This window comes from Otolemur garnettii, unplaced genomic scaffold (genome assembly GCF_000181295.1).
Source record: "Otolemur garnettii isolate 467f Iridium unplaced genomic scaffold, OtoGar3 scaffold00134, whole genome shotgun sequence".
NCBI lineage: Eukaryota > Metazoa > Chordata > Mammalia > Primates > Galagidae > Otolemur > Otolemur garnettii.
In genome coordinates, this window is record NW_003852529.1 from 4,934,829 (window position 1) to 4,948,463 (window position 13,635).

A 13,635-nucleotide genomic window follows, 5' to 3' on the forward strand; every position below is an offset into this window, starting at 1 on the left:
AGCTGTGAACACACACCATGAACGCAGCTGTGAATACACACCATGAACGCAGCTGTGAACACATACCATGAACGCAGCTATGAATGCAGCCATGAACACACACCGTGAATGCAGCTGTGAACACACACCATGAACACAGCCGTGAACACATGCTGAGAACACATACTATGAACACACACCATGAACGCAGCTGTGAATGCAGCTGTGAATGCACACCATGAACATATGCTGTGAACACACACCATGAATGCAGCCATGAGCACATACCATGAACACAGCTGTGAACACACACCATGAATGCAGCCGTGAACACACACCATGAACACATGCCATGAACGCAGTCATTAACACATGCCATGAATGCATGCCAGGGAACACAGCGGTGTCCCTACACCCATCCCCTGCCGAGAGTGCTCTGTGGCTTCTGCTGGACCTTCTTTTCTTGGAGTTGTGTGTGGCCTGGTGTGGGATTTAACGAGCTTCTTTTTCCTTCCTCTCCCCCCTGCTACTGTGGTTTGTCTAATGTTTATTTCACAGATTGCAGAACAGTGAGGTTCCCTGGGGGGGACACCCACACCCAGAGACCCTGCACTGACACCAGGCATGGAACCTATGAGGACTTGAGGGTGTCCCATTCGAGGACCAGGCCCGTGTGCCTGCACTTGTTGGAGTGCTGTGGTAGGTGGGGCACTCTTCTTTTGGGACGTGTGTGCAGGTAGAAGAGTGTGAGGATGGAAAGAAGGGGGGCTGCTCTGGATTTGGGGGGCTCCCTCCATGGGTCTCGGTGGGAAGCAAAGCCACACTCCCTCTGTGGAGGTGAAAAGGACCCTGACATACCTTTGCTTTTCAGCTACCTTGAGTTCCTGGCCTGGGCAGGGCCAACCTGGTGTCCACACAGGACTTAGGGTTTTGAGCCAATCGTGTGGACGTCTCCTGACAGAGCCAGTTCACTGTCAGGAGGTTTGAGTGTCCAGTGAGAGTAGCTGTGTGGGCAGAAGTTCTAAAATGCTCCCCTCGCCCCTCAGACGCCCTGTTAGTCCCCAGATCATGTGACTGTGACAGTTTGGTCAGTGTGGGAAGACTCCCCTTTCAGAAACCCTGATGCTGGCCTCCACATGGATGGACTTTGAGGACATTACGCGGAGTGACAAGCCAGACACAGGAGAAACCCCGTGTGACTCCACTCATCAGGTGTCCCCAAAGTCCAGTCCACAGAGACAGAGAGTTCATGGGGGTCCCAGGAGCTGGGAGGCTGGGGAGCTGGTGTTTGATGGGGACAAAGCTTCAGTTCGAGGATGTGAGAAAGTTCTGGAGACAGAGGGTAGAGATGGCCACGCAGCACTGCAAATGTTCTCCATGCCGCTGAGCTGTGCACTCAAGAATGGCAGAGATGGCCGGGTGCGGTGGCTCACGCCTGTAATCCCAGAACTGAGAGGTCGAGGCGGCTGGATACCTTGAGCTCATGAGTTCAAGACCAGCCTGATCAAAAGTGAGACCCCATCTCTACTAAAAATAGAAAAACTGAGACGAGAAGATTGCTTGAGCCCAAGAGTTGGAGGTTGCCGTGTGAGCTATGACACCATGGCATTCTTACCCAGAGTGAAAGCTCGAGACTCTGTCTCAAAAAAAAAAAGAACGGCAGAGATGGCAAATTTTATGTTATGTGCATTTCACCACAACTCAAACAAAACCAGGATGGGGACGCAGATGGGGAGCTTGGGGGGGGGGGCACCTAGTCACATGCACCTCCCAGCAGGAAGGAGGAGGCATCAGTCAGCCTGAGAGAGACTCGACTTTCCAAGGCTGGCCTGGGGGAGCAGCGGCCCAGGATCAAGGGCTTGGGGACCTCTGTCCCCACCGCAGGCCTGAAAATATTGGAGCAGGAGCACAGCCCCCCATGCACCAGCTGAGGCCTCCTTGGCTAGACTGGCAGAACTGGGAGCATGTGTACAGTGTGGCCTCGAGCCCCCGAGTCACTGCTGCACAGGCAACGCGGCAGGCATCCCAGCTGCTCTCACTCACTCCTGTCCTCTGTCTATTCATCTGACAACCTTCCCCTCTGCACCCATCAGCTCGGCCAGGGTGTCTTTGCCTCCGTGGAGAAGTGCAGGACGGGGACGCAGCAGTGTGTCAGTTGTCCTGGAGCCACCGTGGCCCCTCTGAGTGTCCTCTTAGACCCCAGTGGTCACCAACAGCGTCTGCTCCAGAGGGAGGTCGAGGTGTGGGTTCACCCTGGGAGCATCTGAAGAGGCTGGGCTCCTGGGGCTGCCGGTTACGTGCCCTGAGAAGCAGAGGTGGGTACGAATCTGCTCCAGAACATTCTAGAGGGCCCAGATGGCCAGACAGAGCGAGTGCTGGGGTGGATGGAGAGGGCAGGCAGGGGGGCCCGGGCACTGTGGGGGCAGAAGGAGCTTTCTGGCGGCAGGTCTGGGTCTTCTCTGCACCCTGTGTAGGAGGAGCCCTGGAGTCCCCAAGATTGGGGATGTCCAGAAGCATCCCCCCTCCCTGCTGGTATCAGTGCAGGTATGTTGTGAGGGGTAGGTTGTCTTGGTGGGGTAGGGGGAGCAAGCAAGGAGTGAACAGGGGTCTGGTGTGGGCCATGGAGTAGGGTGTACCCCTAGCCCCCTGCAGAGTGCATCCTCCAGAGCACCCACCGTCAGGGGCCCCCAGTGAGAGGGTGGATATGGGCAGGGCACCTACTGTGTGGCCGGGGCATATTTGCCTCTGCGGTCCAGGCTATGGCCAGAGCGGAAGGCAAAGCAGAGGAAGGCGCTGAGGAACGTGGCATACACCTGTGGCGGGGGGGGGGTGGGGTGGGGTGCCAGGCGTCTGCCTCTGCAGCCTCAGGACCGGACACCACCAGGCTGTCTCCAGGGACACCAGGAACCAGTCATGCCCAGGGCCCTAAACCCTGCCTGAGTGATAACAGGCTCCCACCCACCCCTCCCGCTGTGTGGGGGCTGAGTGGGTACCGTGAGAGCCAGGCCGATGCCACTCAGGGTGGAGAGAACATGCTGGTGTGGCCTCAGAAGGCTCTGGATGCCCTGCAGGCAGTCCTGGGAGAGGTGGCAGGCTTGGCACCTGCCCTGACTAGCCCTCCCCACCTGGGCTGGTGGTCGAAGGCCAGGGCAGTGGGAAGATGGGGTGCAGCATTTTCCCAGGCTGCCACCCCAGGGCTCAGGAGAAAAGACAGAACCAAGTGGGACAAGGATGGCCTCTGTGGGGATCCAGGGGCACTTCCTCGGGGTCTAGGCCAAGGCTTCCCACCCCGCGGCCCTCAGCTCTGGTGTTGGGGTACTGGGGCACTTGTCTGACTCCTGCCAGGAGGGCAGGATCTGACTCACTCTGGGTCCCGGGTCCAGGGTCAGGCGCAGCACCTCAGGGCCCAGAGGGTGCTGGCTAACAGGGAGCTCAAGTGGAAAGCTGTGGGGGTCCCTGCACTGTTCAGGCTCCCTTGCTATCCCCCAGGCATCTGCAGGGTTACTCTCTCCAGAAAAAAGTATGTGGTGACTGTCTCTGAACCGCTCAGATGGTAATGTTTGGTTTGGAGGTAGGCCTTCCTCCTCCTGCCTGGCTTCTCAGGGGTGAGAGGCAGACCCATGCTCCTGTTTGCAGTTGGGATCTAAAGACTTTCCTTGTGTGGGTCAGGGGTTCCTAACTCTCAGCCCCGCCTTGGGCACTGCTGGCCCTCCTTTGTCCTGTCCCTTTGCTGCTGGTCCTTCTGGCCCTCCTGGCCGCAGAGCCATCTCCTCCCCCTGCCGGCCTGAGCCATTTGCAGTGTTTGCCTGTGCCTTGGAGGAGTGCCAGGCTCTCATTGCAAGATGGGGTGGGTTTGTTTCCAGGACAGCAGGCGAGGGAGGGGTAGCCCAGGGAAGGGAGGAAGGGCTTCCCACCTCGGCTTCCACCCAGCAGTGCATTGCTAAAGCCTCCAGCCTGGCGGGTGGGGCCTCAGCCTTAGTTCAGGGCACTGCCCCCTCCCCTAGACTGAGCTGACCACCCCACTCTGGGGGCCTCTGAAGGCACTGAGATCTTATCCGTGCATTTCCAGAGGTTTCTGTGGGCTGAGTCTCCCTGGTCTTAGGAAGCCCCCTGCAGGGTAATGTGTGAGGGATGAGTGGAGTACAGGACCTATGTCCAACCTGGCCACCCCATGGGCTCCATGTACACAAAACCTTCTCTGTTGCCTCTGATCACACCGGAACCCTTCCTGAGTCCTTCAGCAGGCCGATCCCGAGGGCCCGGGGGAGGCCAAGGGCTGGGAGAGTGTCCCTGCATCTCAGGTGGCCCTGGCTGTCTACTCCACCTCACCTCTCTTGCCGCCTCCTCTCCCTGGCACAGACTGGCTTCCATGCCCCCCAGACGGCCAAAAGGAGACCTCTTCCCACAGCACAGAAACTGCAAGAGCAGACAAGAGGGACCCCCCATTTGCTCTGGAGACCTCAGGAAGCAGATGGGACCCATGGAAAACAGGGAGCACAGCTCGGCGCCTGTGGCTCAAGCGGCTAAGGTGCCAGCCACATACACCTAAGGTGGCGGGTTCGAATCCCCAGCCCGGGCCCACCAAACAACAATGATGGCTGCAACCAAAAAATGGCTGGGCATTGTGGCGGGCGCCTGTAGTCCCAGCTACTTGGGAGGCTGAGGCAGGAGACTCGCTTGAGCCCAGGAGTTGGAGGTTGCTGTGAGCTGTGATGCCATGGCACTCTACCCAGGGGGATAGATTGAGGCTCCGTCTCAAAAAAAAAAAAAAAAAAAGAAAAAGAAAAAGAAAACAGGGAGCACAAGGACAAAGGGCCTAGGTAGAGGCTGGGGCTGGGGTCCAAGATGTGGTCATTGTTCTGCAGGAGCACCAGCCACGGGGCATCTGGCCCTGGCGAGGGGCCTTCCTGAGGCCAATAGTCCACTCCTGGTGTTCCCTGTGGAGCCACATCGACTGCCTGCTGGCTGGAGGGCCTGGCTGGCTTCTGGGCACCAGTGGTCCCTGGCCTGTTTGGAAGGGCGGGTGCTTATTTTAATGCCACTGGGGTTTAGACATCCTTCACGGGTTCTGAAGGGGCTCTGCCTTCTCCCTTTGCACTGGACCCTGAGGAAACAGTAGCTGGCCCACTGGGGCAGAGGAAGAAAGATGTGCCCTGCACTGAGGGCAGCGGGGCTGAGTCCTGAGACACCCGGATGGTGTGTGCTCATTGTCCCAGCTGTCAGGAGGCTGAGGCAGGAGATGGCTCAAGCCGCTCACTCTGGGGCCATCTGTGCCCATTCTCTGTGTCCAGTCCTCACAGCAAAGCTGACTGCTCTTGAGAGGAAGGCTGGCCCCCCACGCTTACCGTATCCTGGATGGCCGCTAGCTCCTGCTGCCAGACAAAGGATGCAGTCTTCACCGCTTGTTCATATACCAGGTCGTAGGTATCCAAAGCAGCATCCTCCACCTACACCAGGAACAGCACTGGGAGCCCAGCCCTGGTGGGAGGCCCGGGGAGACCCCACGATGGGGGTCTGGAGGGCAGTGTGCCCCTGTGCTGAGTATGTTCCTGTGTCCCTCACACTGAGTGGAACCCCTGAGGGTGAGCCCTGGCCCCTGGGCAGCAGCCACACTCCTTGGCTTCAACTGTGGGGCCTCTGCACTGGCATAGGGGTCACTGTGGCCTCCTGCTCCTCCACAGCTCCTGGGGGATGAGGCAGAGACTAAGCCTCATTGTCACATGCTGTGGTCTTGTGGGGCTGTGGAGGGGGCCATCATGCTCTTGACCTGGAAATGGGTGATGAGCTGGGCCAGTGGGAGAGACCTTGGGAGAGACCCCAGGCCAGGGCTTCAGTGCCCCCAAAGCTGGCAGGGAGGTTCTAGGTCTTTTCCCAGAGTAACTAGCTGCATCCCCAGAAGCCCCAGGCAGCTAGACCATGGGTAAGGCCCTAGACCAGGGACACCTTGGGTACCTGGGATCAGATCTAGGCAGATGGAGCCCCTGTGGGGCAGGAGATGGAGGAGGATGGTGACAGAGGCCTGCTAGACTCTGCCCTCACACCACACCCCGGCCTTCCCCAGACTGCATGTGGCTGTTCTCAAGTGCCCCTCCTCAGCCTTTGCTCCTGCTGCCCCCCATCAAAATGCCCACCCCTTTGCCAAGTTATTCCTTAGAGACAAGGAAGAAATAAGACTCTCACCTCCACCTGGAAGGCTTCCCTGACTGCCCCAGGAATTGCTGGTCTCCTGGCATAGGGCAAGGGCCCCTGAGCTCCCGGCCCTCTGGTGCCTCCCTCCTGCCCAGAGGCCCCGTGTCCTTCAAACCATGCTGACAACCAGGACACACCTAGGGGATGTCCCAGAGATCTGCATGGGAGACCCAGGCCCGCTCTGCCCACTCATACCTGCCCTCCAGAAAGGCCTGCAAGGCCTCAGGACTAGGGGCAGTGGAAGCTCCTGGCTAGCCCTGTCCAAGCCTGACTGTCTGAACAAGTCAGGTGGACCTTCTATGCCAAACTTAGCTCCTGGCACTAATTAATCCCTCCCCACTGATGGCTAATAAAAGTTGGACAAGTCTCCACGAGTCCATGCCAACTCAGCCCGCCTTTGTCCTCCCTGATTGACGGGAGGCAGCCAGTGCCCTGGGGTGCAGGCACCAAGCTGGCTGAAGCCACTGTCAGGCTGGGGCCAGGCCCCTCAGCCTCAGCTTCCTTGGGAATGAGTCTGGCTTGGCCAAGTGTCCTCATTCTGGGAGGTCCTGGGAAGGGCTGGAGTCTATGGAAGCTGACCCAGGGCTGGCCCAGGCCTCCTCCCCTGGCCCAGGGAGGGGACCTAGACCTCCGGGCTCTGGGCAAGTTGTCTTGTTACTCAGTGTAGTGGAGGTAATGCCCCTCCTAGTAGCTAAGGGCCTGCCCTGCTTGGCTCTGCCAAGTTCACTCCCCAAAACAAAGCCTGGCCTGGAGGATTTGGGGGCCAGGCTTGCAGGTGATACTTCACCATCTGCCCATTTCTAGGTTTGGGGGGTGCGGGAGGCTGAGGCTGCATTTCCTTGAGGACAGTGGGGCAGCTGGGTATTCCCTGTTAGGTGCCCATGCTCTGAGTTTCACCTTCTAGTGCTCCCAAGGGGCCCCCAGGGCACACTGCCCAGACCAGGTCGTCAGGGTACCTGCCTGGGCTCATCTCAGCATGGCACAGGCTGGCTCTGGGGGGCCCTCATGGAAGCTGCAGGTGGCCTGTGGTCTACCCCACAGCCGAGAGCCAGCTCTGGCCTGAGCCTGCTCGGTGGCCAGAGAGTCCAGACCACAGGGAGCCACGAGGACATAGCACAGCTGACACCTCCCCACACACAGCACTTAATCCAGGCATGAATTATTAAGGGGAGCTGGACAATCCATTTTCTCGACACTGTCTGATCTGGGGACAGCGGAGTTGTGGCAAAGTGGCTCTCAGGCCCCAGGGAAGGTGTAATTAATAGCCCTCAATCTCTGTATTCATCCTGCGGCTGCTGCCTCTGTCCTCTATTCCCAAGTGGCAGCTGGAAATCCTTGTGAGTGGGGCTCCCTGGAGGTAGGATGGGCACCCCAGTCTCACCTGGAAGCATTTATGGCCACAGGGGTGGCAGGGGACAGTCTGGGGATGTGGCTATTCCCTCCCTCTTCCAGCTGCCTGGTGAGTGGTCTTGACCTTATGTGTCAAGATCTCTCAGGGGGTCCTCAGGAGAGTGAGGGAAACTGGGGTGAAGAGGCCACCTGAGCTTCCCCAGCACAGGAAGCTCTGACCCCTTGGCTTCTGCTCTCATGGGGCTGCAGCCAGCCCTCCAAGTGTTGGGAGCCTGAGGCTGGGACCTGCCTGGCTCTAAGGACCCTGACTGGGGCCATGAGATGGCGGGATACAGGCCCCCACCCACACGCTGCCACCAAATGCTCTCACAGCTATGGTCATGTGGCTCTACACTAGACCCCGTTATGGACAGCCAGCCTGGGCAAGGGTTGGGGAGGGTGGGATAGCCACAGGCATAGGCGAGGCAGCGTGTTCCCTCCCTGCAGCCCCCTCAAGCAGAGCTTCCAGAAAGAGGCTCTTTCAGAGGAAGCCTGGGTGGGTAGCTGGTGCCTATAATCCCAGCACTCTGGGAGGCCATGGTGGGTGGATTGCTTGAGCTCAGGAGTTCTAGACCAGCCTGAGCAAGAGTGAGACCCCATCTCTAGAAATAAATAAATAAATAAATGAATAAATATCAGTGGTTTACTTCTCTCACGCCTGTAATCCCAGCACTCTGGAAGGCTGAGGTAGGTGGATTGCCTGAGCTCATGAATTCAAGACCAGCCTGAGCCAGAGCAAGACCTCATCTCTAAAAATAGCCGGGCATTGTGGGCGCCTGTAGTCCCAGCTACTCGGGAGGCTGAGACGAGAGAATTGCTTGAGCCCAAGAGTTTGAGGTTGCGGAGAGCCATGATGCCACAGCACTCTACGGAGGGTGACATAGTGAGACTTTGTGTCAAAAAAAAAACAACAAAAAGAGGAAACCTGAGCCTGGTCTGGGGCCTCTTCCCAGGCCCTAACACCTGCTTTGAAGAAGATTGATTTGTCTCAAAGAGGACCCCTGACTTCAAATATAGAGCCTTTGGTCCTGACCACCACTGGGCCACCAGGCCTGGACTTACGCCTGCATCAGGCCAGGAGTCAAAGCCCACTGGGCAGGCAGATGGAAGCCCCAGTGCCCACTTGGGGTTGGGCAGATCCTAACCTGGCCTGACCTCTGAAGGCCATTCAGAGTTCTGGGCAGACCAGGGCACTGTGAGGGGTATGAGGTCTGGGACAGGACCTCAGAAGGGGCCCAGAGGAAGCCATCCTCAGCCCCTTCCCTCTCTGACTATAGCCCCAGTTGGTTTCTGTCCTGTGGGCCCTGACAGCCCTCTCCCATGCAGAACCTGAGTCCCTGCTCAGAGTAACATGGGGTTTCAGGGCATGGGGAGAGGCCTCAAACCAGCCCTGAGTACCCTGGCAACTGTCTTTACCTCAGCCATCCACACTGCAACCAGACCTACAATGGGCCGGACAGGAAATGGGAGGCTGAAACGCTGAACTGTCCAGCTTGCCCTCTGTGAGACTGCTGGACTACCTGTCAATGCCACAGGGTGACAAGGGTGGTGTTTTCCCACCTGGTCTTGAGTGCATGACCCCAAGTGAGGCAGGGTGGGGGGAGCCCTTTGGGGTGGACCTTGGGCAGGGGAAGGAGGAGTGGTGACTCTTGGTGCAGTGCAGGCCCCAGAGCTGCTGCCCCTCTCCCACCACCCAGCCCTCTTTGCAGGATGGAGCAGCTGGTGCTCACCTGGGTAGGGTTGCGGGATCTCCAGAAGGTCACCTGTGCCAGGATACAGAAGCCCAGGGCAAAGCTCAGGAAGCCCTGTGGGCAGAGAAGGCTGGTCACTGTGGTCAGTGGCAGGAGTACACCCCTGCTCCAGGAAGGGCAGGTTATCCCTGGAGTGACAGAGACCCCTGCCCATTGGAATTGCCTCCTGGAGGGACTCTGACTCAGGGAGGGCCGGGCAGAGCCTCCCTGGGCCAAAATCCTCCCAGGAAAAGAGACTCCCACACTGTCAAGGCAGGGGAGAGTGGAGGTCATCAGCTTTGTTTAGTTTTCTGAAGTGCCTCGCAGCTAACCCCAACCTGAGGAGGAGTTGTGGGTGAGCTCCCTCCCTTTCTCTCTGCAGCTCTGCCTGTCCTATGCCCTAGCCCACTCCTGTCCCCTCTTGTTGACAGCCCTATCCCCACTATTGGAGTCAGGGGTCCTCTGGTGAAGTCCCTTGCATTCTGTAAATTCTCTCAAGCAGGGTCCTCCTTACAGAGGCTGACAAGCATTACCCACCTGTTCCCAACACACTTTTATGGACAGTTACACAGTGTCACTGCAGACTAAGGACTCTGGGGACATCCCCTGCCATAGTTTCATCTGCTGCCTTTGAGCTGGTGACCCAAGGATCTGGGTCTCTGCTGAGTCTTCTCCTGGAGCTCTGGACAGTCTGGCCACTGGCCACAAACTGCACCTGGAAGTCCAGGGGTCTGGGGTGGGTGTCTGCCCCACTCCCTGCCATCTGCCCCTATTCCCTGCTGTCTGCCTCCACTCCCTGCCAGCTCTGTGATGGCTACAGCTCCAGGTGTGTCACACCATGTACGAACACGTGTCCCCCAGCCTGTCCATAGACTAGAGCAGGTATCCTCAAACTACAGCCCACGGTCCACATGTGGCCCGACAAGGACATTTATCCAGCCCACCAGGTGTTTTTGCTGCTGCTGACTGTCCTGCTTAGCAGCTGATTTGTCCTGGGGCCTGCAGTCTGGCCCTCCAACAGTCTGAAGGACAGGGAACTGGCCCCCTGTTTAAAAAGATTGAGGACCCCTGGACTAGGGCATGATATGGCCATATGAACTCTCCTAACCCAGGCACCTCACTTAGGGTGACACCCAGGAGAATAGATAACCAGTGGAATAGAGGGTGATGCCCATGGATGCAGAGGGAACAACAGGCACTGGCCAGGACGGGCTGGAACAGAGGAACAGATCTTTTGAGGGAAGCTGAGCAACAGGTGTGTGGAAAAAGCCAGGTCCCTCCACCAGCCCCCAGCCCTGGGGCACCTACCATGTCCTGGCCCTCCTGCCTAGAGAGGCGGCAGGGCCTGTTTGGGTGATGCCTTGGGGCTGCCTCCTCCTCCCCTTTCTTCCTCCTCTTCATCCTCCCCAAAACTCCCTCCTCCTCTCTCTGCCCCCTCCTTTCCCTCCTCCTCCTCCACTGCCTCCTTCTCTTCCCCCTTCCTCCTCCCACCTCTCCTCTCCACCCTCCTGCTCCCCTTCTCACCCCTCCTCCCCTTCCTCCTCCCACCTCTCCTCTCCACCCTCTCCTCCTCCTCCCCTTCCTCCTCCCACCTCTCCTCTCCACCCTCCTGCTCCCCTTCTCACCCCTCCTCCCCCCCTCACTGGCCGAGGGCCGCCTTCCCCATCTGGAAGCCATCGCTCAACACTGCCTCCCAGGCTTGAGGCCCAGAGCCAGCTCAGGAGACTAGCATTTTCCAGAAACCATTTTATTCCTTAGGAGGAAGAAAAACATCGGCCGCCTGCCCCACCACCTCACCCTGCAGAGAGGGTCCCGGGAGGGCAGGGGACAGGCCCACCCAGGCCTCCCCAAGGTCTCCACTGTCAGAGGGTTTTCTCCTCATTCTAAATGGAAATAAGTGAAGCGATGGGACGCAAACAAATCGCATGGCCCAGCAAGCTCCTTCATTTCCTGTGCAAGAGGCCGGCTGGGGAGAGGCCAGGGAGGGCAGGAAGTGGGGGCAGGCAGGGCGGCAAGGGGGGTGGCTGGGCACTGGCACGTGGGAAGCAATCTTTCCACTCCTTGCTCCTCAGTCCCTGCTCCATGTGTGCATGCTCGCAGACACATGGACGGGCCAGACCCCACGCAGATGCCACAGCAGCGCCAAGACATAGGCACACACGCGTGTATGCACACGGGCACCCTGTGTTCACAGACGCAGACACACATACATGTATGCACACAGGTACCCTGGGCCCGCAGAAACAGACACACACACGCACACTGTGCTCCCAGACACAGACACACATGCATGTGCACACATAGACACACTGTGTAGCAGTCACAGACACACACCCACGTACACACACAAGCACATTGTGCTCCCAGACACAGACACACATGCATGTGCACACACAGACACACTGTACTCCCAGACACAGACACACACCTGTGTGCACACACAGGCACCCTGTGTAGCAGTCACAGGCACATACCCGTGTGCACACACAGGCACACTGTGCTCCCAGACACGGACACACTGTGTAGCAGTCACAGACACACACCTGTGTGCACACACAGACACACTGTGTAGCAGTCACAGACACACACCCGTGTGCACACAGGCACACTGAGCTCACAGAAGCACAGACGTGGGGATGCCCACAGACACCCTGTGCTCTCAGCTCAGCGGAGCAAGCCTCTCAGGTGGAGTCTCAGGTGCTGGAACCCACACAGCTGTGACTGGAGTGCCCTCAGGAACCCACCCCTGTGAGGTCTGGCTGTGGGATTCCAGGAGGTTCCACAAACCAACTCACATAACAGTCACCCTGATCCTTGAGGCTGGCTGGGGACACAGACTCAGCCCCATTGTGGCCACAGATCAGGGAGCTGAGCTGGCCTGTGCACAGGGCAGGGCCGGCTGAGACAGGGAGAGGAGACCGGCCCCACCAGCCCCTGCTCTGGCCTCTGTGGCCTTGAGCCCAGCGCCACAGCGGCCCCTGGTGGCCAGTGCTGCAGTCCCAGGCCCCGTTCTCTGCAGGCCTCTGGCCGGGGAGCCCCTGCTGCCCCTGCTGCCAGCCTGGTCTTCGGCCCATTTCATTCAGGTGCCACATGCACCCCTGGGGTACAGCCCACCTGCTCTGCCATCTCCCAGTGGGGCTTCCTACCTGGCTTTAAAGCCAGACTGTACAGGCCCTGGTTTTTGTGCCCATCCAGCCCAGCGCTGCCCTGCCCATGTCCCTTCCCCCAGAGCAGGAGTCCTGGTCAGCACTGGAGCTGCTGGACCCTTCTCTACTCCCTTGGGAACCCCCAGGCTGATCAGCCTCAGAAGCAGCCCCATGAGGTGACTTTGTCCCCATCCTTGGAGATGTTTAAAAACCAGGACACAGGGGTTCAGGGGATGCAGGGGTGGAGGGGACACAGGGGTGGAAGGGACACAGGGACACAGACATGGAGGGGAGACAGGGACACAGGGCTGAGGGACACAGGGATGGAGGAGACACAGGGGTGGAGGGGATGCAGAGATGGAGGGGACACAGGGATGGAGAGGATACAAGGACACAGGGATGAGGGACACAGGGATTGGGGAAACAGGGGTGGAGGGGACACAGGGATGGAGGGGACATGATGTGGAGGGGACAAAGGGATAAAGAGGACGCAGGGATAGAGGGGACACAGGGACACAGACATGGAGGGGACAAGGGGATGGAGGGGACACAGGGACACAGGGATTGGGGAAACAGGGGTGGAGGGGACACAGGGATGGAGGGGACATAACGTGGAGGGGACAAAGGGATAAAGAGGACGCAGGGATAGAGGGGACACAGGGACACAGAGATGGAGGGGACAAGGGGATGGAGGGGACACAGGGGTGGAGAGGATACAAGGGCACAGGGATGGGGGACACAGGGATGGGGACATGGGGTGGAGGGGACACAGGGATCGGGACACAGGGATGGGGGACACAGGCATGAAGGGGACGCAGTGGTGGAGGGGATGCAGGGATAGAGGGGACACAGGGACACAGGCATGGAGGGGACACGGGGTGGAGGGGACACAGGGTCACAGGGATGGGGGACACAGGGGTAGAGGAAACACAGGCATGGAGGGGACAGAGGGTGGAGGGGACACAGGGGTGGAGGGGACACAGGGACACAAGGATGGGGGACACAGGGGTGGAGGGGACACAGGGACACAGGGATGGGGGACACAGGGGTGGAGGGGACACAGGGACACAGGGATGGGGGATACAGAGGTGGAGGGGACACAGGCATGGAGGGGACACAGGGGTGGAGGGGACACAGGGATGGGGGACACAGGGGTGGAGGGGACACAGGCATGGAGGGGACACAGGGGTAGAAGGGACACA

General features: G+C 59.0%; 1 protein-coding gene across 1 annotated transcript in view; it reads right to left on the reverse strand.

The window, feature by feature from the left end:
* Nucleotides 1-1,637: 1,637 nt before the first annotated feature.
* TSPAN32 (tetraspanin 32) overlaps nt 1,638-13,635 on the reverse strand; it is a 15,209-nt gene continuing 3,211 nt past the window's right edge. The window contains exons 4-9 of the mRNA XM_012810447.2: nt 9,288-9,362; nt 5,325-5,426; nt 4,309-4,395; nt 2,973-3,056; nt 2,701-2,792; nt 1,638-2,281 (exon numbers count right to left, since the gene is read on the reverse strand). Of these exons, the coding sequence (XP_012665901.1) occupies nt 2,131-2,281; nt 2,701-2,792; nt 2,973-3,056; nt 4,309-4,395; nt 5,325-5,426; nt 9,288-9,362 (591 nt within the window). The 3' untranslated portion in view covers nt 1,638-2,130. The remainder of the gene's footprint in view (nt 2,282-2,700; nt 2,793-2,972; nt 3,057-4,308; nt 4,396-5,324; nt 5,427-9,287; nt 9,363-13,635) is intronic.